Genomic DNA, 25,645 nt, shown 5'->3' with positions numbered 1-25,645 from the left:
ATCTCAAACCCTGAGTTGACAGAAAAAGTTTATAGTGAGTGTTTAACTGACCTAAACCAGGTTCGATTTGTTTGGTTTTGTCAACTCTAAACCTACTTTGAAACAGTTACAACTTTGTGTGAAATGCCATTGAAAAGATGAAATAACCACACACAAAAAGTTCTAAGTGGAAATTAATTTCATCTCTTTATGCAGTTTTTAAACATTACAGTTAAATACATTTGAATGACAGAACTGAGAATTATTTTTTTCAGCTTCTGTCTAGACATCCTACACAATGCATCTAAACACTACAATCATCTGTTTCCTCTGACAATGGCAAATAGGCACAGAAAAAATAATATAGAGCAACTGATCATAAAACCATAAATCACTCTTTCAGACCTATTATCCTTTATGAATCTGAGCCTTACAAAATATTGCACAATTTGAAGAAAAAAAAAGAAAAAGAATCCAGAGCCTGGCTTTTACTTGCCATATTGTTGCATAGCCTATAAATGACCATCCTCAAATGACCACAACAGACAACAGTTTCCTTCGTTTGTTCTCCTAGTTTGCGGTGCGTTTAGTGAAGTTTTTACACATGGTCACAAAGATCAATAGAGACAGCCACTGATCTTCCCAAGTCAAACATATGGAGAAACCTCAACACAAGCAGAATATGAAAAGACAACGGACTTCTGGATCAGTGACTTCAGCTAATGGGCTGCAATGCTGTGAAATGAGCACAGTCTGACCTTCACTGCTTACGGCTGTTTCAAAACATTTCTGCTAAAGCAACTACATGTTCATTCTTACTTCAGTTGCTATTTTCTCTACTGGCTTTTGAAGCCTCTGGTAAGGCTATCGACCCCAGTGAACGTGGCCAAAGATGGAAATACAAGGTTAATATTCGGTTTTAGAAGCATAAGGCAATAATCTATACGCCAACTCTCTCAAAGCCAGACTTGACCTGAAGAAAAACCGACGAATCACTTATTTGTCTGTGCAAAAGACAATGTCTGTATGAACTAACCACAAAAACAGATGTCTCTTGATGAGGATTACAAAGCACAGACATGACCCTGTGATTTAGACAGAGCTTTCAATGAGGACCATGTGGAAGGAGGACTTATTCTGAGTGTAATGCTGCTTTGACGTCCACTTCTTTTGACCAATAAGCACTCTGACCACCAATAGCATTGGACTCAGGAGTCAAGCTGCTCCAAACCTAGGACAACACCATATCTGAATGCAACGGCAGGTCGCAAGCAAGATTTAAAATCACGTAAGGAACATTTTTGGCAGCTTGCTGTAGTGAACAAGGTAGTAGAGGCCAAAACAATTTTAACGTGACTCGATTAATTTTCACTGCTTCAAGTAGGCAGCATTAATGTTATATCATTAGAGGAATGGAAAGAAAGCCAAAACAATCCTTGCACGAGATGCGCAAAGTGCGATTCGAAGACTGCCGCCTGTGTGGCCCACTGATACCTGCAACTCCATAATCAGGAGAAACGAAAAGTACCATTAGAGCGATACATCACGTTTTAAACTGAATACTCCCTGTATTAAAAGTTTCAATCAATAAAATAAAAAATAAAATCACATATAAAGACTTCAAATGATCACACCCTCACACATAGCATCATTTGGACAATTCAATACGAATTTACTCTTGAGAACATGACTAGACGGCGGAAGTCTGCTTCGGCCCTACTCATGTTCACGTTGGAGGTTTCCAGGATGTAATTACATAAAGCTCCATCACAGCTTCTCCTCTTGATGCCTTCTGGAATAATTTATAGAGAGGGGTGGTGACTGTAGAGCGTGGATTCATTCATTCAGAATGGAGGTGTGCGACTCAAGCCGGGGCAGAGTGGGAGTCCGAGCTCTCGCTTTTGTTCTCCATCTGGTCGTCCCAGTCCGTGGCACCTTTAAGCGTTTCTGCAACTCTGCAGTCTGTGTGTGAGGTCATTGGGGAGGAAGTTTCAGATTCCGTTTGCCCTCCTCCACCACTAGGGGGACCCAGACCCTGAGCGCAACCCCGTGCTGCAGGAGCACTGGCTGCGCTAATGTTTCCGACTTGGTTCTCTCCTGCAGTGCTCGAAGCACTCAGCTCTGTTACCCCTGCACCCAACGACGGCGATTCCTGGATCCTTCCCGGCTCCAAAAGAGAGTCGCCCAAGTGTGTAACTGAGAGGACGTCCGGGCCAATGGCGATCTCGGCCATCCAGTCGAGGTCGGAGTTCGATGGTTCGCCTGGAAGACCGGTATTTACCACCAAGCCGTTGTGAGTTTCCAGTTGAGGTTGGTCCTGAGAGGCTTGCTGGTTCTGGCCGTTAGTGTTCGCATTAGCAGCGGCTGCGTTAGCCTGGCCGGCGGGTGCAGCACTGCTAGTGTTGTTGTTGAGATTGTCCTGCAATGCAGTCTGGTTTCCTTGACCCACCTGCTGATTTTGAAGCAGCATCTCCTGGATCCGGATCTGCTGCAGGATGGCCGGAAGCTCGTAGTGGTGGAAAAAATAGATCATTGAGTGCTGTGCAAGACAAAAACGAAAAAGCTTATGAGCTACATGCAATTCTATGCAACTGGCTACACTGAAAAAGGGCTGAAATAAGATACCTGAATGAAGAGCCAGGAAGTGACCAGAGCAAGACTGCTGTACTGGCCGTTAAATCGGTAATGATACGCATAGAAGGCAAAGTGATACAGATAAAAGAATCTGAAAAACAGCACAAGAGATATTTTAGATGCATTTAGTGAGCTGCCTTTCTGTCCATTCCCTACACAAGGAGCTCACTTTGGCTATGTTTACCTGCACAACTTTTGTTTCAATCTAAATTCATTCCAATTGATGAATCTGAATGTAGTGTTTACATGAACGCTAAATAAAGTGATTGGGTCGATGTGTGTGTTTATGTCACAAGCTTCAAATCAGCATTGATTTTATGACATGCGCACACTACACAAATATAGAAAGTTTCCCACTGTTTGCACACAATAACCAGTCTACACGGTTTCTTTTACTGTTTTAAACAGAAGAATTAATATCTATTTCTGGATAAATATTACAAACTGCTGCGCTACTTAAATTTATCACGCAGTCAAAACGCCCGTCATTGCGCCCAAAACAGTCGTCTGTGGATGAGAATCCAAAACAAGGACTGGTGGGACATTGTTCTGCTCCACTTTATAGACACTGAGCAAAAGGAAAGTTTTATAATGACAGGACACTAATTTATACAACACTTTATTCAACGGGAAGAGCTCGTTCCACACATCATACGTCAAACTATTTCTACAACAATGCAAATGCGCAGTCCTTTCAGTTTTCAATTCGATCAAGTGTTTACATGCACTCTCGATTGTATTAGAAAAGGAATAAACCAACCCTTTTAATCCGATTGAAATTTGTATTCAGATTGAGCTCAATCGGATCGATTAAGGTGTTTACATGAAGGCTTTTCAGTCTGATTGAGCAGTCAATCATTATTACCGTCAAGATTATTTTGTTGCATGTAAACATAGCCATTGAGTGATTCAATATAATGCATTTCAGTCCGCTACACAAATAACACTCCTGGGAACTCAAACTTGAATTCAGTACAAGGTGATAAAGTGTTGCTAAGCTAAATGATGACTACTGGAAAATTATTTTTAAAAATAATAAATGCATAAATGAAAATACAAATGAAAAACAGAAGTAGAGGAGTCTGTTAAGACATCTGAGCCATTGGCATTTACCTGTTACCTGAAAACATACCTGAGCCAGTGGCGTTTGCTCGTATTGGTGTGGCAGCAGATAGCATCGTATTGGTCTGCTAACCAAACAATGAGGATGATGTAGAAGGCAGTGGTTGTGTCATTGAAAAACTCAGACATGATGGCCTCCATCCCTGCAGACAGGATCAAAAAGAGGGTCAAACGACTTTCATTAAATGGTTTTAATGTGAGGAAGTCAACAAAATAAAAGATCAGGCATGGAGTTTATAGGAGACGCACATGAATGAGAACATCTCTCCAAACCCCAGCAGTGACCTGTACCTACCCACAAGAGCCAGGATGACAGTGAGGAGAGGGGCGGCAGGGAAGGCAATGGTCATATTCATCTCCAACATCTGGAGAAGGTCCACTGAGGAAAAACCAAACCGCAGAGAGTTTGTCTTGTTAAAAATAATAGCTTTAGACTGTATTACAGACTTGATCATGGAACATGATAATAAATAGTTTTTCACGGATGAAAACCAAAGAGGCTAATGGGAACTTACCTATAAAAACAAAAATCTGGTGGTGCGAGTACCGCAGCAGCATGGACACGGATAGAGTCTGAGAGAGAAAATAAAAAGTGACTCTTAGTTTCCATTTGATTCAGCAAGGAATAGTTATATACATATATAACAAATATTATAGTTCTCTCATCATTTTCTCACTTGTATGAGTTTCTTTCTTAAATGAAACCCAAAAGGTCAATTCCTGAAGAATATTCTTGTCACTTCTTAATATGACGTAAATGAATGATAACCAAGTTACAAAAAACAGACCAAAGTTGAAATCATTATTTACTGCAAGTTTGTAAATGGATCATTCTTCAGATCTTTTCAGTGAGTCGGTTCATCCAGCTCGCCAAAACAATCTGAATGACGTTTACAGATAAGAGCTTTTTTTTTTTTTTTTCAAATTCAACTCCTTGAAGCTGTTAACACCTCACTGAAGGGGAAGATTATTAGTAATTGATGACTTTAATTTCAGTATGTTTCTTACCAATATCTATCATATGACTTAGAAGATTCAGAATTTAGTGCATAGGCCACATTTAGAATAATTTCAGCTGATTTTAAACAATTTTTCCAAGCTTGAAAGCTCTAGTCACCATTCGTTGTAATTAGAATGCCGTACAGTTTTTACCATGTATAAAAGTCATGGGAATGACTATATTAATTTACATTTCTGGGTAAACTAATTACCTAAATGCTCAAACTGAACAAATGTGATGACATCACATATAAGTACTTACAAAGATAACCATGATTACAAAGGCTGCTAGGTAGGAGGTACGAGCCATCCACATACTGACAAAACGGTAGTGTTCTCCAGAAACCACGTTCCTCAGAAACCCTAAACAAAACAAAACAAACCACACTCACTTCTTAGTTACGCCATCACCAAGGAATCAGCGTTCTTAAGTGGGGACATCTAATTTACCTTTGTTTTCCTCGTTCTCTGCTAAAGCCTTCACACTGGACATCAGGATATCATCATAACCCAGGCATTCATCCAAGAGGAAGCGACTGAAACCATCTCCAAAGCACTGATCCTTCATGGGGTCTGCAGACAGATGGAGAGAGATTAAGTACAACTTTATGCTTTCCTTTTAAAAAAAAAAAAAAAAAAAAAAAAAAAAAAAGGTATGCCAAAAAGGTATCACAAGGCCAGAAAATCCTTGCAGAAAGGCCAAAAAATAATTTAACACACTCATGTCATTCAAAATCTTTATGACCTTCTTATAGACTGCCAAAATAATTGTCAATTCATTTATTATTATTTTTGCATTTTACGAGAATTACAGCACTTTCACATAAGCACAAATCAAGAGAATGTCAACTCGCCTGGTTTTCTCCCAGATTTAGTCACCGCAAACGACCGTGTGAAAGAAAACAGGCTGGCTGTATTACACTTCAGTTTGAGAACAATATATCAACAGAGATCGCTAAACTCCAAACTTACATATATATTAAATGTATCCATTTAAGAGAAAAACTCTAATATCTGGCAACCCCAAACATGAATTCTTGTGGATAGGGATGCACCGAAATAAAAATTCTTGTCCAAAGCTGAACAAAATGAAACACTGGGCCGAAGGCCAAATACCGAACACAGTTTTTTGCATCCCCCATTTATTGCATACATTAAATACCCAAAATGTGCTTTTTACTGTTTTGTCCTGCTTTTCAAGTAAAAAAAAAAAAAAAACTCAATTACAAAACAACAATTTAAAAATATTTACTTAACACTGAACATTTATTTTAACATTCTATCAGACATTATACCAGCAAAGCACAATTTAACTTAAAAATTAATAAGTTACTAAAATAATATTTCTTGGCCTTCTTGAATCAGGCATGTATTTTTTACTGTACAAATAAATGCAGCCTTGCTGACTTTTTAAAACATTATTATTACAGATCCCAATTTGAACACTGTGTGAATATTATAATAAATGATCTTTTTTAATTTTATTTACAGAACAACGGTAAAATTACAATACTAACATTTATGAATGTTGATGGAGTTTTTCTTAGATTTTATTTTGCCAGAAACCTTAGGTCTTAGTGCTTTTTGTTGAAAACAGCATGCACATATTTAAATTATTCTCATTACAAATTTGGGAAGATGTTTGTTGCACGCATCACATTGTCACATGTCTTTAAAAAATTATAAAAATGTTACTGAGCAAATGACGAGTAACGGTTAGCGCAGATTTTCCTCGCGCTTTGGACTTTGAAACCTGGTGCCGGGCGCTCGTGCAGCGCTGTTTGAATACATACAATTCGTGTGTGTATTAGAAAACAACATTCTGCAGTTTATTTACTGATTGTTTGAGGCCATTTCAGGATTTCATAATCATCATAGCAACCAGCAACAACCACCCCTTCCTCTTCTCATCGGATACATGAGATGCAGCGCTAAGCAGTCTCTCGCTGTCGGTGATTTTTGCATCTTTCTCTGACAGTTTTAAATACTTTCACACAGCAGACGTGTTTGCTGCATTAGTGCGTGCCTCTATTTGATCGCGTCACGTCATTGCTCGGTACAATTTATTCGGTCTTTACGCTTATGCGGCCGAACACCGAAATAGTTTTTTTTGCTGTTTTCGGGCGAACAATTTCGGTTTCCGAACATTCCGTGCATCCCTACTTGTGGAGGCTTGCTATGTAACACTACAGCCAAATTAAAATTAAATGTTTTCAGGATAATTTACCAGTGGGCGAATATCGTAAATGATTATGCTTAATAAATTGAGAGAAGCAGAAACAGTATTCATGATTCATTACACTTTCCTCCATGCAACACAAAAGGTGACTTACTGTAACTCTTTTAAAATTCTATTAGCGAATGAGGACCAGGTGCTTTAAAAAAAAAAAAAAAAGACCATACAACTTCAATTTTAGTCTGTTTATTATAGAAAGGCATGGGTTATAGGAGATTGAAATAGCATAAAGATCGGTAAACACTGACAGTTTTAATTTTGGGGTAATTATTTCCAAGAATATTATAATATAACAGTGCAATTCAGTGCAGAACATTCTACTCTTTTGTGGGTTTTGCCAGATTTTCTGTTGATATTCTAGAGAGTGTGATGTACTCACCCAGGGTCACCACCATAACAGGGATGTTGAGTCGCTGCCGTGTGGCCTGGGACAGCCGTAGGAAACCATATTCCAAAGAATATTCAACAATATACTCTTCTTGGGGCCACACTACACACAAACACAGATAAATGTTGACAACTTTTCATTGAATTTAGAAATTCTACTATTTTTCTAAAAAGTACAATGTAACTAGTTTTTCTGTATTAATTAATAAAATAAAAATCTCTATGTTGTCATTGATTTTTCTTTTTATTTAATATGCAAAATAAAGTGTTTATTATATGTCCTTTTAAAAGATCCTTTCTTCTGGGTTCCAAGCTTTAATTTGGGGGACTGCCACCCCGAAACCGTCCCACAAATTACACCCTGCTCATCATACACATTTTAAATAACTAATTTGCACAGCAGCAGGAAAACAAGGATAGGGAGCCATCCATACTTCATAAAAAAATTGCTAATTGTTATTTAATTACTCGGGTCTCCTGTTGTTCAATCATCATAGTAACCAGAAACAACCACCCCTTCCTCTTCTCATCGGAGACATGAGATGCAGCGCTAAGCAGTCTCTCGCTGTCGGTGCTTCGTGCTCGTAATGATTTTTGCATCTTTCTCTGACAGTTTTAAATACTTTCACACTGCAGACGTGTTTTGCTGCATTAGTGCACGCCTCTATTTGAATTTGTATCTGAACTAACAAATTACAGTATATGGGACCCTTAGGCATCTTATCTTACAACAGGCCATTGTGATCATTTCTGAAGTCATCTGAGGCAGCACACGCGGCCTCTGGGAAGGGTAAGGTAATAAAAGAATGTGGGAACAGAAAGGAAATCTGAGCAGGGGAAGTAAGAAGGGTGGCACTGGATGGAGGGAGGAGAGGGAATGAATTCACACAGGAGGAAGAGGAGAGAACCAGATGGCTACGGAGTGGGGCGTATTTGAGATGTTTACCTGCTCGAGTTAGCATCTCAATCTCGGAGACAGTCTCCCTCAGTGGCTGCATACCTTTAGAGGGGGCTTGGCTGAAGGACAGATCCTGGGATTCATTCAGGCTGGAGCCAGGAACACCGCCACTCATCGACGGATTCAGACGTGGCTCGATGTCTAGCTCAAACTGCATGTGAGAGAGAGATAAAGGGCACAGTCTGTCAGAACGATCATTTTAGTGGAATAATTCACAATGAATCAATATTATATCATTATTTACTGAGCATATATAATATGCATATAAATAATTTTAGATGGTGATAATAATAATAATAATAATAAAGGGAAATATTATTAACAATAACAAATGTAAGAAATTAATATTGATTTGACATGTTAGCAGCATGTGTGTTTGGGACAACAGGAGGCCGAGTAATTAAATAACAATTAGCAGTTTTTAAATGAAGTATGAATGGCTCCCTATCCTTGTTTTCCTGCTGCTGTGTAATACGGCTGCACGATAAATCGCATACGATGATCATGCGCATCTCGTCAGTAAAGCCGGTTCAGTGATTAGTAGTAAATCTCCATCACGTACTTTCAAATGGAACGACATTTAATACACAGAGCTGTAGTTCACTGACAAGCTACGCAATATCGCGTTCATAATCGCAGATGAATCCACCTTCGATTATGAACGCGATATTGCGTAGCTTGTCCGTGAACTACGGCTGAACTACAGCCCTACTGTGTAAAACTCACCCGTACTGTGCTGTTGTCAAACATCTCCATAGTCATCTCTTCCTCCTCTTCAGTGTCTGTGGGCACCATTGGCTCTCTGGTTTCACTTCCGTCCTCTGGTTCTTTCACGAGGCCCTGGATTCCCTCCGTCTCAGAGAACTGCAGAAAGATGGGCGCACGACTGGAGTTGCGCTGGATCTCCACACGCAGGATGCCGTCGCGGGGCCATTTCTCCCGCACATGCTCCAGGCAGTTGATTGGAGAGCGTGAGAAGGCAATGTGGATGTAGGCCAGGATGAAGAGCATAAACAGTGCCTGCCAATCAAATGACATCAACAAAGTGAATAAAAAAAGGAGTACAAAAACTAAAGAATAGGCAACAATTAGACATTAAATAATGCACTCCCATCACAATAATGGCATGAAAATCCCTACTTTTATATTCATAAGTCAAAATTCTGAAACTTAATCTGAAATTGATACCATCAGAATCATTAAAGACTTTTCTCACGCAAACATGATTTTTTTTTTTTTTTTGCTAAATGTGTAGGACAAAATTCAGTTAATCGGTAAAAAAAAACACAAAAAAAGTATATGTATATATATATATATATATATATATATATATATATATAATAACTAATGTTAATTTTGAGTATATACTGCAGACATAGATACAAATATTTTAGGCCCCGTTTACACTAGTGCATTTTAGTTTTAAAACGCATAACTTTTGCTACGGTTACACCTATCGTTTACACTACTCCGGCGTTTTCTCTGGTGCCTCACTAATTTAACAGGCAATTCTGAAGCAGATTCACATCAACGACAATCAAATACCAGCATTCCTGTGTGCAACTGTTGCAGTATGACTGAGTAATAAAGACAGGCTACTGCAGTTTACTAGGGTGTTTTCAACATGATCAGTTAGAGGCCTGGATCTATATGCTGCTCTACAGTCCAGGCTGATTAATCGGCCTATATCTGTCTGTTTATCACTCTGGCTGATAACATAACGTTTGGCCAACTAACCTTTTAGCTGTGTTTTGTTTTTGCGGTGTTTTGTGTCAGTTCCAAAGTCTGAGGACAGCCTTGTCAATGGATATTAAATATTTTGTGAAGCTAAAATAATTTGTGAATATTTTACATGCTATTTATATTACACATGTATATTTATTTGATTATAATTATTTTAATTTTTTCTTTGTGATTACTATTTTATTTTGTATCTCCTTTCTGTAAAGCACTTTGAATTATCACCGTGCATGAAATGTGCTATATTAGGGGTGTCAAACTCAATTCCTAGAGGGCCGGAGCCCTGCAGAGTTTAGCTTCAACCCTCATTAAACACACCTGATCCAACTAATCAGGTCTTTCAGACTTATTTGAAAACTACATGGTTTGTGTGTTGGAGCAGGGCTGGAACTAAACTCAGCTCCAGGAACTGAGTGTGACACCCCTGTGCTATATACACTTGCCTTGCCTTATATATTTATATTTATTTACACTACGGTTCAAAAGTTTGGGCCAGTAATTGTTTTAAGAAATTAACCAAGAAAACAGTTATTTTAAAATGCAATAGTATTTCACAATATTACTGTTTTACTGTGTTTTGATTAAATAAAATCAAATTTTTATATTAAAGCGCAATTATAGATTATAAAAGATTGTGAGAAAACACGATGCGTGTCAGATCCGTGTCACGTTCAGCAGTGGCAGCTCTTAAAGAAATAAGAGCCAAATAACCTAATAACCCAGCTGCTGTTATGTTTGTTCATCAAAGAACAAACTATAAAAGAGGAAATCAATAACTTTTATATAGCTTTAAGGATTCGTCTATATTTAAGTTAGAATTTAGAGTCTGATAACTTCATTTAATTTCTGTATATTTCCTACTTACTGAAGGGCACAGGTAGCTAAAGAAGGCATTTTTATAATGGGTTTATGTGAATAAGTTAAATTAAAAGTTGTTATTTTTTAAAGTCTAATAAATGTTAAAATTGATAGCTCATTTATACTGTGATTTTGAATGGCTATAATTAATGGTCAGTTTCATAGAGACATCAGTATTGGTTTTTAAGTAATAAAAAAGATGCTAAATAAATATTTAAAAATATACTGTATGTTTGTACATTAATTTGAAGATTGCAATATAAAAGTATATTAAAGGGGTGGTTGACTTTTTTCTAGGCTTGATTGTGTTTATGGGGTGTTAATGCTTCGATTAAAAAACAAACAAACACATTTTTCACATAATTTACCTTTATTCCACACAACTCTGTCCCTTCTCTGATAAACGTGCTGATCATTTCCTGCATTTATGAAGCCCCTCCCTCAGAAATACGCAATGGACTTTGATTGGTTAGCTTGTCCAGTGTGTTGTGATTGGCTAAATCGCCTCTAGTGCGTGTCTAAACATCCCACCCCTCACCTCAGCAGCATGCATCTATATTGCTCATCAATTTGAGCCCCATTGAGTAGCAGAAGATATTAGTGAAAAGGATCGTGCAGAACCTGTGCAAGTACGGCTCTTAATGGTATGTTTGTTGTTGTCTCATACTTTTAGATAAGCTGTTATTACGCTACTGCTTCCGTTAGTTTTTAATATACGGTTTTATCACGATTAAAACTTTAATACAGTACGGCAACCGCACCATGTATAACGCTTCTCATAGCTACAGTATGTGAAAATAAGTGTATTCACTGAGCTGATGATCTGAATGAGAGCGATGCGAGGAACAGGATTGAGAACGGCTGCTTTAGAAACATTGATTTTAATACTTGTGAATCCATTAGAATGATTAGAAGACAGAATCGCGATTCCTATATGAATAGATTTTTTTGTGCACCCCTAGTTTTCTCTTCCTCTTCTCTAAAGCAGCGCAGCATGGCCTCGCCCCCTTTGCTGTGTGTTCCCGGGGTCAGAGTTTATCTGGGTTTGTGACGCATTGGACCCGGGAAGTAACTCGTTGTAGTCCCTACGAGTCATTTTTGTAGGCATTAAACCGCCAGAACTTTAAAAGACATCAGATATACAGATATCTCCGTTTACATTGAACTTTCAGCGCTGCAACTTTGCAGATATTGTTTATGCTCAACCAGCAATATTACACACTAACTAAAGTTAAAAAATTGAAATCGCAATCAACCACCTCTTTAAAATCGTTAAGGTTAAGAGAGATTAATCGCGTTTAATTTCAGAAAAAAATATGGGACTAGTTAATTTTTTTTTTTATCGATTGACAAATCTAGGTATTTTTAGCTATACACAAAACCAATATGTAGCAGCAGTAATAACCCATTTTAGTTCAGTAATGTGGCATATTTGGAAATGAAACTGGACACTACTTATTTTAACTAAAGCAAAAGTTGCATATAGGATATAGCTGGCAGGTAAGACCTAAAGCCATGGGTTAGTTGGCATATAGATGATGCTGATAACCACCAGCATCCATCCTGATGTTTAGTGAGCATGGCATTCTGCATGCTAGCAGGTGAGGGCAGATAAGCTTTCAAAACTGAGCATGTGTAGGGCTTCTGGGAAGGATTACTACAGTTTATAAATACACACAATATACATAATAAAAATGTCAAAGTTCACCTTTAACAAGACGAGGAACTCGAATATTCGTCTGAAGGACGGTGGGAAGAGTCTGGCGTATGTGACTGCCATCTTAAAGAACAAGGCGTGGAAGAGTCTGTCTCGCACGTTGATCAGTGGGTTCTGGTTCATCGCGGGGTTCCGGATCCGGTTCGCCCCACCGTTATTGTTGTTGTTCAGTGGGACGTTGTTGTTCACATTGCCTTGGTTGTCAGACATGGTGGTCGTTGTTCAGTAACTTGATAAGGAGAAAGACCAGCTGAGGTCAAGCAGACAGCAATGTGCGCAGATCCAGATGAGCAGGCCAGTCACACAACATCTGCACACGCCGATGATGATCCTGCTTCTCCAAAACTGGACTGACCTTCAGATATCACCACAAAAAACGCCCCGACAGATGCTGAATTTTGTAAGGATGTTGGTGGGCAATGCTTCTTCCACTCCTACCATGTCATAACCAAACGTTAACCTAGCCTAGCTAGCTAGCAAACTTCCAAAGCTTTAGGGCTTTTCGTGTAGTTTATATACCGTGAGACGAGAGGAGCATCTCAGGCTGTTAAAATGTGTTTTAGACTAAATATGTCCAGCAGATGTAACTCGGGCCTCCTGCAGTCACTGTCACTCCAACCAAACTCGTTAAACTTGCTAACGCATGCATTTATTGCCACAAACACCAGCTAAATGCATAATATTCACTCGGGTTTGTTAGTATAATATCGCTCAGATGTTGTAACTGAGAGCTTAAAAATAAAGAAACCGGGACTATCACACAGCACGTAAGCTAACAAGTTAGCCGAGCTTCCCCCGAGGAACCCGTATGTTCGGTTTACGTTTATTAAACAAACACCTCCTCCTATAACGCTGACAATGTTCTATTAAATGAGGCCTTAGATACTTGATGATATCCCGCGAGAACCATCCGATTGCAGCAACTGCAACCTGTCTTAAAGACCATCTGTTTACCCAACCATTTTCTGGAGCGGACTTGGGTGCAACAGCAAAGAAGCTTTTAATGAGGGAAGCGTTTCCACTCTGGTCACGCTTCTGCGGTTAGTCACATGACATCGAGTCACGTGATTTTTGACCACGCAAAAAAATCTGTAATTTATTGAATAACAGTAATATATTTAATTTAATTTAGTTTCAAAAATAGCGCATTGTTTATAAGTACCAAATGTTTACTCTAGTTTGAGAGGAGATAAATTATTGTTAAATTAAGTCGTCACGTTAGTGAAGAGTGGAAGGGCTAGTCAGTGCAGCAGCTACGGCACATGCCACTGGGTGGAAGTACCATTTCTAACATTAAACCTGTAGAGCGCCTGGTTGTGGTGGGATGACCACAGGACATAGGTCAGAATATGCATATTTTACATGAAAAAAAGTATGAAAGAATGACACAAATAAAAAGATCATAAATAAAAGCTTAATTTAAATATAAAACTAATAAATGGAAATTAACAAAAGACAATGCACATGTAAACACATTTTGACAATAAGATAAATATATTTATTATTTGTCTTGGAGTCAGAAGCTTCCAGTGCAGAAAAAGTACAGACATAGTACAATCAAATACAGTGATAAAAATATAGAAAATACACAATAGATTTACACATGTACAGATATGCTTTACAGATATAGAGTTAGGCTATGAAACACCCTGATGACAATTGTAATTGATCAGGTGAGATATAGGCTGCAATCTTTATGACAAAACTAAGAGCAGCGCTGGTAGTAATTGATTGCATGTAATCTGGATTATGTAAGGAGTACTTGTAATTAGCGGATATTATATTTTCAAATGCTCATAATCAGATTAGTTACTTTTAATGGATTACATGATTGCATATTATTCACACAACAGCAGTAAATTATTCATAAATTCTTGATTATCTCTACTTCTTCTTTTAATTTCTCCTTTATAAAAATCCTGTGTCATACCATTTAGCTTTGACTATATTCACTAATTGCTATGTAAATAAATTTGCAAGAGGAATGAAGAAAGCATCTCTCAAGCAATTAGAGTTGTATGAAACAAATAAACAAGCAAGTTAATAAATACTGTATGCATGTAGTTTTATAACTGTTATTCCCATAATCAATATGGTACGTTTGAAACAAGTTTGATAAAAAAAAAGTAATCTAAAAAGTAGTCAGAAAACATGGCCTAAAATAGTAACCTAGATTACGTTTCTAACATCAGTTTACATCAGTAACAGACTACAATCTGTAAATAATCTACACAGCACTAAGAGGTCTGTTACGTTTACATTCTTCATATATTAGGTGATTAATATATTAACTAAAGAGAAATAATATATATATATATATATATATATATGTATATATGACACACACACACACATGTTGGTTTTTGTGGTTTATGGGGACTCTCCATAGGCGTAATGGTTTTTATACTGAACAAACTGTGTGTGCTATTGCCCTACACCAACCCTACACCTAAACTTAGCCCTCACAGGAGACTTTGTGCATTTTTAGATAAAAAAAACACCATTTAGTATGTTTTTTAAGCCTTTTGAATTACAGGGACATAGGCAGTGTCCTCATAAACCACCTTCATATTGTAATACCTCTGTCATACCCATGTCATTATACAAATTTGTGTCCTCATTAACCACATAAACATGCACACACACACACACACGCACGCGCGCGCCTCCTCCAGTCCAATAGGGGGCGGCAACTCGTATTCGAGTCTCTAAACGCGGAAAGAAGCGACGAACAGACGCTCAATTATGTGCCGCTTCATGTGCTGCTAATATTATTAAAAATAAAATAAATGTCTAAATGCCTGGGCAATTTTACCTTAACATATTTCTTTCTTTTCTACTTTAAAAGCAGGCGCATGTAGTTTTATAACTGTTATTTCCATCATTTTGCTCATCAGGCATGCTAAGCGTTTGCGTTTACTAACTTGTACAGTGATCGTCTTCACATTTAAGGTCTCGAGTTTAATTGACTGTATGATGGAGATCGCGTATGTTTGCGAGTGGGAGAAGAGACCCAAGAGCACCCACTGCCCGTCAATCCCTCTGGTGTGCGCCTGGTCCTGTAGAAACCTCATCGCCTTCACCACTGACCTGAAGAATGAGGAGGATGACAAAGGTCTGGACAATGCCTTTATTACCAATTTTACCAGACCTGTTGGTGAGTTATAAATGAATGATGAGGAAAAGCATACTCTTGAATTAGAGCTTGGCTTCTGTTTGTTTATGATCAGATACTGTATCAACAACAGTAATAACGGGATAATTCATTCATGAAATGATGGCTTTCTGCTGTAGATCTGAGTCATATGATACACATCATTGACACTGATCACCCCTGGGATGTGAACTCCATCAACTCTGGTCACACTGAGGTCATTTCCTGCCTGGAATGGGACCAATCAGGTCAGTCATCGTGATTGATATATGAAACACGCAATGGGTGAAACTTCTGGAATCATATTTCACTCCAAAAGTGAAAATAGAGAATTGTATTTTGCATAAAGAAACATGCCTACGACATTGTTTCCAAAATAAGCACATTTAAATCACAAATCCCTGGTACCGTCATGTATCTGTACATTTTTCCCCGCTTCAATTCTTGGTATTCTAAATGGATATAGTTATTATTGTAATAATAGTTACATGTTCTCCCACTGTGCAATAACCTTATTTATTCATCACCCTACATCCTAGTACATCCCTACATCTTATTTCTTATCTTTTATTCTGTTTCCATTCTATTTTGTCTGTAGCACACCTGCACATACAACTTATTATTATTACTTTATTTTATTGTGGATTACTGCTATTTATATATATATATATGTGTGTGTGTGTGTGTGTGTGTGTATTGTATTCACATCTTATTTTTTATTATCTGTGTGTTGTTGTCGTTTTCTCTGTGTACTGGAAGCTGTGACACTAAAACAAATTCCTTGTATGTGCAAACATTCTTGGCAATAAAGCTCTTTCTGATCTGATCTGACAATGCAAAAAAAATCTTGATTTTATTTTTTACTTTAAGATTTGGTGTTAAATGTGGCTCAGATATGTTCTTGAACGGTTTCTTGAGATAGATCTGAAGTGATCTCAGTGTTATCATTGTGTGTGTTGCGGTACGCCAGGTTCGAGGCTGTTGTCTGCTGATGGAGATGGTCAGATCAAGTGTTGGGGAATGACAGAGCACCTGGTGAACAGCTGGGAGTGCACACAGTGCAGCTCAGTGGACGGAGACCCGATCGTAGCCCTCTCATGGTTACACAATGGAGTTAAACTCGCCCTGCATGTTGAAAAGGCAAGGAAATCTCCTTAGCACCTTCTAAATAAACATACAAACGTAACTAACTAACAGCCTGATGTCTTTGTTTCTCCTCAGTCTGGCTCTACGAACTTTGGAGAGAAGTTTTCCCGGGTGAAGTTCTCTCCCTCTCTCACGTTGTTTGGTGGGAAGCCCATGGAGGGCTGGTTAGCAGTGACGGTGAGCGGTCTGGTGACCGTGTCACTGTTAAAGCCGAACGGGACTCTGCTGACGGCCAGCGAAAGCCTGTGCAGGCTGAGGGGCCGCGTGGCGCTGGCTGACATCGCCTTCACGGGCGGCGGGAATATAGTGGTGGCGGCCACCGATGGCAGCAGCTCTTCTCCGGTGCAGTTCTATAAAGTGTGCGTGAGCGTGGTGAATGAGAAGTGCCGCATCGACACTGAGCTTTTGCCCTCGCTATTCATGCGCTGCACCACCGACCCGGTCCGGAGGGACAAATACCCCGCTGTCACTCACCTTAAATTCCTCACACGTGAAAACTCAGAACAGGTGAGATAATGAACATTCAAAAAAGACATTATAATATTGTGATGCATAAAATCACTTGTAGTATTCATTTTTAAATGTTTTAAATGTAAATATTTAAAGTGAAAAAAATTTTTATTATTATTTTTAGACAAAATAGTATAGATTTGTGTAAAATATTAAATATACTGTAATATTGTTCATAAGTTTGGGGTCAGTAAGAAAAGGCTGCATTTATTTGATAAAAAATAACCTATTTATATTTTAATATATTTTAAAATGTAATTTATTCCAGTGATGCAAAAAGCTGAATTTTCAGCATCATTACTCCAGTCTTCAGTGTCACATGATCCTTCAGAAATCATTTAATATGCTGATTTGCTGCTCATGAAACAATTTTTGTGCAAACCAAGTTTTTTTGATGAACAGAAAGTTCAGAAGAACAGCATTTATTTGAAATAGAATTTTCACTGTCACTTTTAATCAATTGATTGCATCCTTGCTGAATAAAAATATTAATTTCTTAAAAAAAAGTCTTGCTGACCCCAAACTTTTGAACAGTAGTTTATATAATGTTATGTCATAATCTAGTATATATATATATATATATATATAGAATAATCAGTGTCGGTCAGAAATTGGATGTTAATTTCACAGTTTCCATGCTACGAGCTGCTTTCCAGTTCTTTTATCGGAGCATGATGTTTTTGTGATTGCTGTGTTTCTGAAGGTGCTGCTCTGTGCGTCCAGTCAGATGGGCAGCATTGTAGAGTGCTGGTCCTTGCGGAAGGAGGGTCTCCCTGTTAATAATATTTTCCAGCATCGATCACCTGTGGGTAAGTTACATTGAACCAGATGCAGAAAAGTGTTACGTTGCTGTATTATACATTTTTTAATTTTAAAATGTAAAAATTACTATAATGCAGTGTTTGTAAAAGCAATATAACACATGCTATATAAACATTTATATTATTTAATTTTTTTACACTACTTAAATATTATTGTAGTTAATGCTTTTTCTAATAATTATTTTATTTTATATATGTTACCTAAATGTACATATTAAGCTTCTTTATGCTGTATTATTTCCCTGGATTGCAATTTAAGTTGCTGAAGTCATCTGAAGTCAAATGTTTGTCGTTTGTTTTCTCGCCCATCCACAGTGGGTGAAAAGCAGCCAATGATTCTGAAGTGGCGTATCCTGTCAGCGACCAATGATCTGGACCGTGTATCTGCTGTCGCTCTGCCTAAACTTCCCATCTCCATTTCGAACACTGATCTCAAAGTCGCCTCAGATACCAAGTTCTTCCCAGGCCTCGGTACAGCCTTGATATCTTTTCTCATATATCAACGAACGTAGTTTTAAGACTGATTTGGTTGATAATCATTTTGTTGTCCTCAGGTCTTGCCCTGGCCTTCCATGATGGCAGCATCCAGATTCTCCATCGCCTTTCCCTGCACACCATGGGAGTGTTCTACGGTTCCTCTGGTTCCTCCCAGCGTGTCGGAGAAGAACCTGCCATTAAACGTCAGAGAACCGGCGGCCCGATGCTGCACTTTAAAGCCCTTCAGCTCTCCTGGACATCTCTGGCTCTGGTGGGAGTGGACAATCATTGCAAGGTATGATAGCTTGACAACTTGTGGTGACAGGAGCACCCTCAGATCTTATAGTTCACCTCTTCTGATTTCAGTTGCACATGATCCGAGTGTCTCCATCCATGGGCCAAATGTTGGATATGAACACACTCCTGCGGCACCTGCTGTTCCTCCTGGAGTACTGCATGGTGACGGGATACGACTGGTGGGACGTGCTGCTGCACGCGCAGCCAAGCATGGTGCATAACCTTCTTGAAAAGCTTCACGAGGAGTACATGAGACAAAACCAAGCACTCCAGCAGGTAGATCAGTATACTATTACAGACACTTTGGCTTCAAATCGGTTTCTTTTTTACTTTGTTGTGGTTTTTCTCTGTTTCATGGCTTGCGATGAAGGTTTTGTCCACTCGTATAGTGGCAGTAAAGGCGTCTCTGTGTAAACTGTCAACTGCCACTGCAGCAAGAGCCTGTGACTTCCACGCTAAACTGCTCCTCATCGCCATAAGCTCCACGCTGAAGTCTTTACTGAGACCTCATGTGCTCAACACCCCCGACAAGAGTCCTGGAGACCGTCTCGCTGAGATTTGTGCCAAAAACACTGACACCGGTAACAACCCACCACCCAAAAAAATGTTTCAGAGAAGGCCTTTTGTGATTTATTAATTAATTGTCAGATTGAAGTTATTTAATCTTATCACAATTATTTAAGATAATCACAATAATTGTGCAGTTTATATTTCAGTTATATTTTGCCATCCAAATAAGAGAAATTTAAATGGGTAAAGACACGAAAGGAAATTCTTATAATAATCCTTGTTTTCAGAGCATGAAAGTAAATCATAAAAAGTAATGTATTAGACTTGCATTGTAATTGTATGACAATTCATTATCAACATAAAATTCATAATTGTGACAGGCCTATCGTGACATTTTGCCCATCCTATCCCTTTTGTTGTTGTTGGTGTTACTTTGATACTATACAGGTTAGGTCATTTTCACAACTGCTCTGTGACATTTCATGGGCAAATTCATTCAATTTAATGGGAGTTTCTTGCAAAGGCAAACAATTTCCCCATGCAGATTTTGCCAATGTTCAAGTTGGTCTCCTGGATTTGCCACACTGACCAACAAAACACTGTGACTTGAGTGACTTCTGTTTCAGCAGTGCTTCATATTTTGCTATACCGTGTTTGGGAAAGTTACTTTTAAAAGTAATGCCTTACATTATTACATTAATCTGTAAAAAGTAACTAAGTCCGTTACTTAGTTCATTTTTATGGAAAATAATGCATTACGTTACATTGCTTTTTGTCACCTAGGCTGGGGTGGCTCATTTATTTTTTTAAATGATTAGTTCACTTCCAGAATAAAAATTTCATGATAATTTACTCACCCCATGTCATCCAAGATGTTCCTTTCTTTCTTCAGTCGAAAAGAAAATTAAGATTTTTGAGGAAAACATTCCAGGATATTTCTCCATAAAGTGGACTTCAATGGGAGCCAATGGGTTGAAGGTCTGAATTGCAGTTTCAATGCAGCTTCAAAGGGCTCTACATGATCCCACGCGAGGAATAAGGGTCTTATCTAGCGAAATGATTGATCATTAAAAAAAAAAAAAGTATATACTTTTTAACCACGAATGCTTGTCTTGCACTAGCTCTGCGATGCGCGTCCACAACATTATATAATCACATTTGAAAGGTCACGTGTGACGTAGGTTTAAGTACCGACCCAGTGTTTACAAAGCGAATTTTTTCTTTTTTTTTTTTTTTTTCTGAAAATGAACAATAAATGAACATGCAATAAATGAGAAGACAGAGTAATTGTTTGAAAAAGTAACTAGATATTTAATTGTAAATTTAAAAGTAATGTTATTTTACTAGCTACTTGAAAAAGTAATCTGATTATGTAACTCACATTACTTGTAATGTGTTACCCCAACACTGCTATTGACAATAGGCTGTTTTTTGCCTGCAAAAACTTGTGAATGTGAATGCACCTCATTGACGATTTCTGTTCAGATATTGATAAGGTGATGATCAACCTGAAGACGGAGGAGTTTGTTCTGGACGGACCACCCCTCCAATCCCTCCAGCAGCTCATTCAGTGGGTGGGAGACTTTGTTCTTTATTTGCTGGCCAACCTGCCTAACCAGGTGAGCTCAACTGGACGACCTTTACCAGCTGTCATGGTGCTGCCAATTTTGAGTTTAACATGCTGCTTTTTGACTGAATATCTTTGCAGGGCTCCATTGTGCGTCCAGGGTTTGGGTTCCTGCGGGACGGTGCGTCTCTGGGCATGCTGAGAGAGATGCTGGTGATGATTCGTATTTGGGGCCTGTTAAAACCAGGCTGTTTGCCCATCTACACAGCCACATCTGACAACCAGGACAGCATGTTTCTGCTCTTCCGCCTGCTCACCAAACTCTGGCTCTGCTGTGAGTTGGACCCTGTATCACGCTTTGAGCCAACATGTCAGTTGAGCTGTTAAATCGGCTACAAAAAGATCTTGATCAAAAGAACTCTTGTTTTGCTGGGGTTTTTTTACTGGCAGCTCGAGATGAGAGTCACCCGCAGGACCCCGATGAGACGTTGATTGATGAGTGCTGTCTGCTGCCCAGTCAGCTCCTAGTACCCAGCATGGACTGGCTGCCCATCAACGACGGTGTAATCACTAAGATCCAGAGCAAACATCCGCTCAGACTTCAGTTCGGCAAACCGTACACCCTGCCCGGAGTCAACCCCAACGCACAGGTGGAGGTGTTCAGGTGAGCCATTATGGCTTAGTTCACCCAAAAATACATCTTTTAATTGGTGTTGTCACAGTATCAAAATTTCAATAGTCGGTACCAATACCAGTACAATTTTACAGTTCTCTGTACCAGTTTTAGTATCATCTTTATTTAACTTTTTGAAAATTAAAGTATTAAATAAATGAAATAAGTTAATTGTTAAAGGGGTCATCGGATGCCCAATTTACACAAGTTGATATGATTCTTTATGGTCTTAATGAAAAGTTTATAACATACTTTGGTTAAAATTTCTCAGTGGTAGTGTAAAAAACACCTTCTTTACCCTGTAAAACTCAGCTCTGTTTTCAGCACGCTGTTCTAGTCCATGTTGCTTTAAATGCTAGTGAGCTCTGCTGACTCCGCCCTCTCTTCCGTGGAGTGACGAACAGACTAGATTTGTGTAGATTCCCTATTCGACTGCTCCAGATACGTTGACGCGTCAGCAATCTCGCATTCACCATAATAATCAATGAATATTCAAAGATATACAAGCGTATAACTTGCTGTTGTAGACGCACACAGTCAATGCGCTCAAAGATTCGCAGACCATTCCAAAAATGGCGGATGGCTTACGTATTGCGGCCCATAGAAACAGTCCATAATGAGGCATCTAGGTATATATATCTATTAAGGGTGTAAGAAAATATCGTTACACGTGAGTATCGCGATATTTTGTTTGGCGATACTGTATCGATTCTCAAAAACAGAATATCGATATTTAAAAAAAAAAACATATAGGATTCATGCAGTATGTGTTTAGTTTTGAAACAGTGACAAGAAATACTAGCATTAGGGCACGCCACTAATGTTAGCGTTAATATAGTTCACTGCCAGTAATGGAGGATGAAAGAATTGTTCCAGCTCTCGTTTCGGTGTACAACGCTGAAGTGTGGCGTCATTTGGGCCTTCACGCGGGGCGCGGCGGGCGGTAGTGTCGCTGCGCGGCTGCAGCTTTCTCTCGTGTATCTGTATTTATTTGATTGTTTTACAATTGTTTTGTTTTCTATAGGAATCCTGCAAGCACTTTATTTTTCATTGATACTAAGCAGATGTTATTTTTTGTTCAGATCAAAATGTTATGATATTGTATATTACATTTGTAAACTTAAACTGTGAACCTTTTAAAGCAGAGTCTAAAAATATATATGGTCTTTTTTATAAAATACATTTTACACATAAATTTAACTAAAGAATCCTGAAAGCACTTTAATTTTTCCCCCTTAACTCGTACTGCATAAAAAGTGGTTCAATAATGTTGAATGTTATAGGGACTGATTATTGCAAATGCAGATCCCAGTGTGTTCTGGTTAAACAATTTTTATTTATTTATTTATTGCTAAGGTTTTCATATTGTGGTGTGCTCTTAATGACAGCTTTCCTAAAAATCATTATAGGATGCATATGTACACACACTTCCAACACACATTTATGTTCAAACAACTTGTAAAGTCAATTTTGCATCCGATGACCCCTTTAATGCTATTAATAATTGTTAATAAATAGCTTTCAAATAGTGTTCAAGTAAGTAAATGTTGCATTAAAAAGATAAAATTCCATGACATTCCACATTATACAGCAAATTCCATTTTAATGGGTTCTGTGATTCCATCCACGTTTTGCGCATCATACCATTTGTTTCATGCACTTTTCAGACTTTGTGATTGGCTGCAATGTTAACACCACTAAAACACATTGACTCTCTTGATAAAGAGCACTCACACACACAACACACAGCTGGTACTGGATCGACCTGGTACTCAGTACTAACAGTAAATGGTATGACCTAACTTTTGACAGCACTAATTTCAGTGAAATGGAAGTTAAGTATTTGTAATTTGACACAAAATTGTCTGATGATAGGTTTAATTGTTGCCGGTGGTTAATGCATTTCCTCTTTGGTGGTGTTGTTTCAGAAGTCCAGCATCTCAGAGGATGGACCACCTGCGATGTTTACATTTGGGCATCTCTCCAACAGAGGACAGCAAAGCCTGCACCAGGTATTGCTTAGAATGAAATTTCCTTCAATGAAATTTTGACAACAAACTAGTTCATAATGCCACTAAAATGTGTTTTAAAGGGTTAGTTCACCCAAAAATTCAAATTAGCCTGTGTTTTACTCACCCACAAAGGCATCCAAGGAGTATATGTCTTTCTTCTTTCAGACGAATCCAATCGGAGTTATATTAAAAATTGTCTTGGTTCTTCCAAGTGTTATCATTGCAGTCGGCGGATGTTTCTGTTGAACAGTCCACAAGACATAAAATAAAGCACGCGCATCCATAATAAAACGTGCCTCACACAGCTCTGGGGGGGTCAATAAAGGCCTCCTGTAGCCAATCAATGCAGAAACATTTTTTATTATTATTATCAATGTTGAAAACAGTTGTGTTGCTTATGAGTTTTGTGGAAACTGTGATATGTTTTTTTGGGATTCTTTGAAGAATGGAAAGTTCAAAAGAACGGCATTTATTTGAAATTGACTTTGACTTATAAATGTCTTTACTGACACTTTTGATCCATTTAATGCATCGCTGCTGAATAAAAGCATTAATTTATTTTTTTGAAAATGTACTGATCAGATAGAAAAAGTTCTGATGAAAGATTTGTTTTAAAACAGTTGAAATGTAATTACTTTTCATACAAAAATAAGACTTTTAATCAGACTCCATTGTGTTACGTTCTTTTGTGGGTCGGTTGAGCCTGCAAATCTTTCATCTTCACATATGATGCTGCCAGCTGTCCCTAGACTCTATATTGATATTCCTCAATGAGCTCCTGTCTCTGTGGTCTGTTTAGGTGTGGCTGTGTCACCATGCTGAGATCCCCAAATAAAACCAATGCTATGAGACAGTGGGAGCAGCGCTGGATCAAGAACTGTCTGTGTGGAGGTCTCTGGAGAAGAATCCCCTCAACACTGACCGAAGTACCAGACCGCCTGAATACTGGGGAAATGTTCAAGACGCACAGATCTCTCATTGTGAACATCGTATAGGTCTATACAACAAAGTAACCTTTATTTTCATGTCCTGGTTTTCTCTCAGCCACAGTGTTTGCGAGAGAGTGAATAATGTCTTGTTTTCTTTACTGTTGTAAATATGGAACCATGCATTTTGTTTTGTAATGTTGTAGTACATAATAAACATTTTTGTAATAAAATAAATTGTCTTCATCCTAAATGGATCAGAATAAAATTATCTAATAACCATAGGTACAAACACAGCCATGTTATATGTCCATCAATCTTATTCACAAATAAGATTGATGGACATATAACAAAATACAAAACATATCTTATACAAAACATGCCCTACTGATTCTGTCCGCAACAGACCATTCGAGTGATCACTTACCTGTTGACAGCACTATTTAACTGCAGGGGCAGTATGAGCATGTGTCCACAGGAATCGATGGGAAATCAAGGGGAAAAGTGTGTTGTGCCTTGGCTCTGATTCAAGAGGTCATCACGGCACGGGGTGCTCAGCAGAGACACGGCCAGCGGGCCATTGGGCATCTCTCCAGGCCTTCAGTGGCAGCAGCCTGCTGGAGGTTCACATTTTTTCCTTTCAGTGCAGCCATAGTTGATCCCCATACGCAGGCCATTTGAAAGCAAAGAAAGAAAATTCATTTCAAAATCAGTGGTTACAACCAGAATGCCCCAAAGCTCATTTTAAACAATAAACAGATAGCTTTTTAATATAACAATATCATTAAAAAATATATAAATTAATATCATGATAATGGATTTTTCATTCATCATATTAGGTTTGGAGTCAGTAATTATTTCTGTATTGAGATTAATTTTATTCAGCAATGTGTGACACTAAGGATATTTATGTTACAAAATA

The 25,645-nt window shown here is 38.3% G+C and overlaps 2 protein-coding genes across 4 annotated transcripts; one reads left to right on the top strand and one right to left on the bottom strand.

The window, feature by feature from the left end:
* Nucleotides 1-162: 162 nt before the first annotated feature.
* LOC306855229 (membralin-like) lies at nt 163-13,617 on the bottom strand. 2 transcript variants are annotated; one of them, XM_079393759.1, is made up of 11 exons: nt 12,622-13,617; nt 9,042-9,335; nt 8,304-8,466; nt 7,350-7,460; nt 5,185-5,307; nt 4,997-5,097; nt 4,251-4,308; nt 4,031-4,114; nt 3,746-3,878; nt 2,605-2,704; nt 163-2,518 (listed from the first exon to the last, which is right to left on the bottom strand). In XM_079393759.1, exons 1-11 carry the CDS (start codon nt 12,838-12,840, stop codon nt 1,844-1,846), a joined length of 2,061 nt encoding a protein of 686 aa, XP_079249885.1. In that variant the 5' UTR covers nt 12,841-13,617; the 3' UTR covers nt 163-1,843. The 2 variants fall into 2 exon arrangements, with proteins under 2 accessions (XP_079249885.1, XP_079249886.1); XM_079393760.1 differs by having other exon boundaries at nt 8,358-8,466.
* A 1,717-nt stretch (nt 13,618-15,334) lies between these two features.
* On the top strand, nt 15,335-24,972 carry LOC306855226 (mediator of RNA polymerase II transcription subunit 16-like). Of its 2 annotated transcripts, none has more exons than XM_079393756.1 (14): nt 15,335-15,745; nt 15,925-16,032; nt 16,755-16,924; nt 17,006-17,437; nt 18,144-18,249; nt 18,577-18,732; nt 18,816-19,033; nt 19,105-19,311; nt 19,406-19,616; nt 21,031-21,164; nt 21,254-21,446; nt 21,563-21,776; nt 23,714-23,797; nt 24,597-24,972. In XM_079393756.1, exons 1-14 carry the CDS (start codon nt 15,604-15,606, stop codon nt 24,790-24,792), a joined length of 2,571 nt encoding a protein of 856 aa, XP_079249882.1. In that variant the 5' UTR covers nt 15,335-15,603; the 3' UTR covers nt 24,793-24,972. The 2 variants fall into 2 exon arrangements, with proteins under 2 accessions (XP_079249882.1, XP_079249881.1); XM_079393755.1 differs by having other exon boundaries at nt 15,337-15,787.
* The last annotated feature ends 673 nt before the right edge of the window (nt 24,973-25,645 follow it).

The sequence above is a fragment of the Barbus barbus genome, assembly GCF_936440315.1.
Source record: "Barbus barbus genome assembly, chromosome: 35".
In the NCBI taxonomy this organism is placed as follows: Eukaryota; Metazoa; Chordata; class Actinopteri; order Cypriniformes; family Cyprinidae; genus Barbus; species Barbus barbus.
This window is presented reverse-complemented; position numbering and strand designations above follow the sequence as displayed.

Bases quoted from the DNA above. Each gene is read 5' to 3' on its own strand.
- LOC306855226 (XM_079393755.1), top strand. From the start codon at position 15,604: ATGATGGAGATCGCGTATGTTTGCGAGTGGGAGAAGAGACCCAAGAGC. The intron at 18,250-18,576 runs GTAAGTTACATT...GCCCATCCACAG, and splicing joins CCAGCATCGATCACCTGTGG to TGGGTGAAAAGCAGCCAATG. The intron at 19,617-21,030 runs GTAACAACCCAC...ATTTCTGTTCAG, and splicing joins TGCCAAAAACACTGACACCG to ATATTGATAAGGTGATGATC.
- LOC306855229 (XM_079393759.1), bottom strand. From the start codon at position 12,840: ATGTCTGACAACCAAGGCAATGTGAACAACAACGTCCCACTGAACAAC. The intron at 4,115-4,250 runs GTAAGTTCCCAT...GTTTTTCCTCAG, and splicing joins CCAGATTTTTGTTTTTATAG to TGGACCTTCTCCAGATGTTG. The intron at 2,705-3,745 runs GTATGTTTTCAG...GCTGTTTTTCAG, and splicing joins AGCAAACGCCACTGGCTCAG to ATTCTTTTATCTGTATCACT.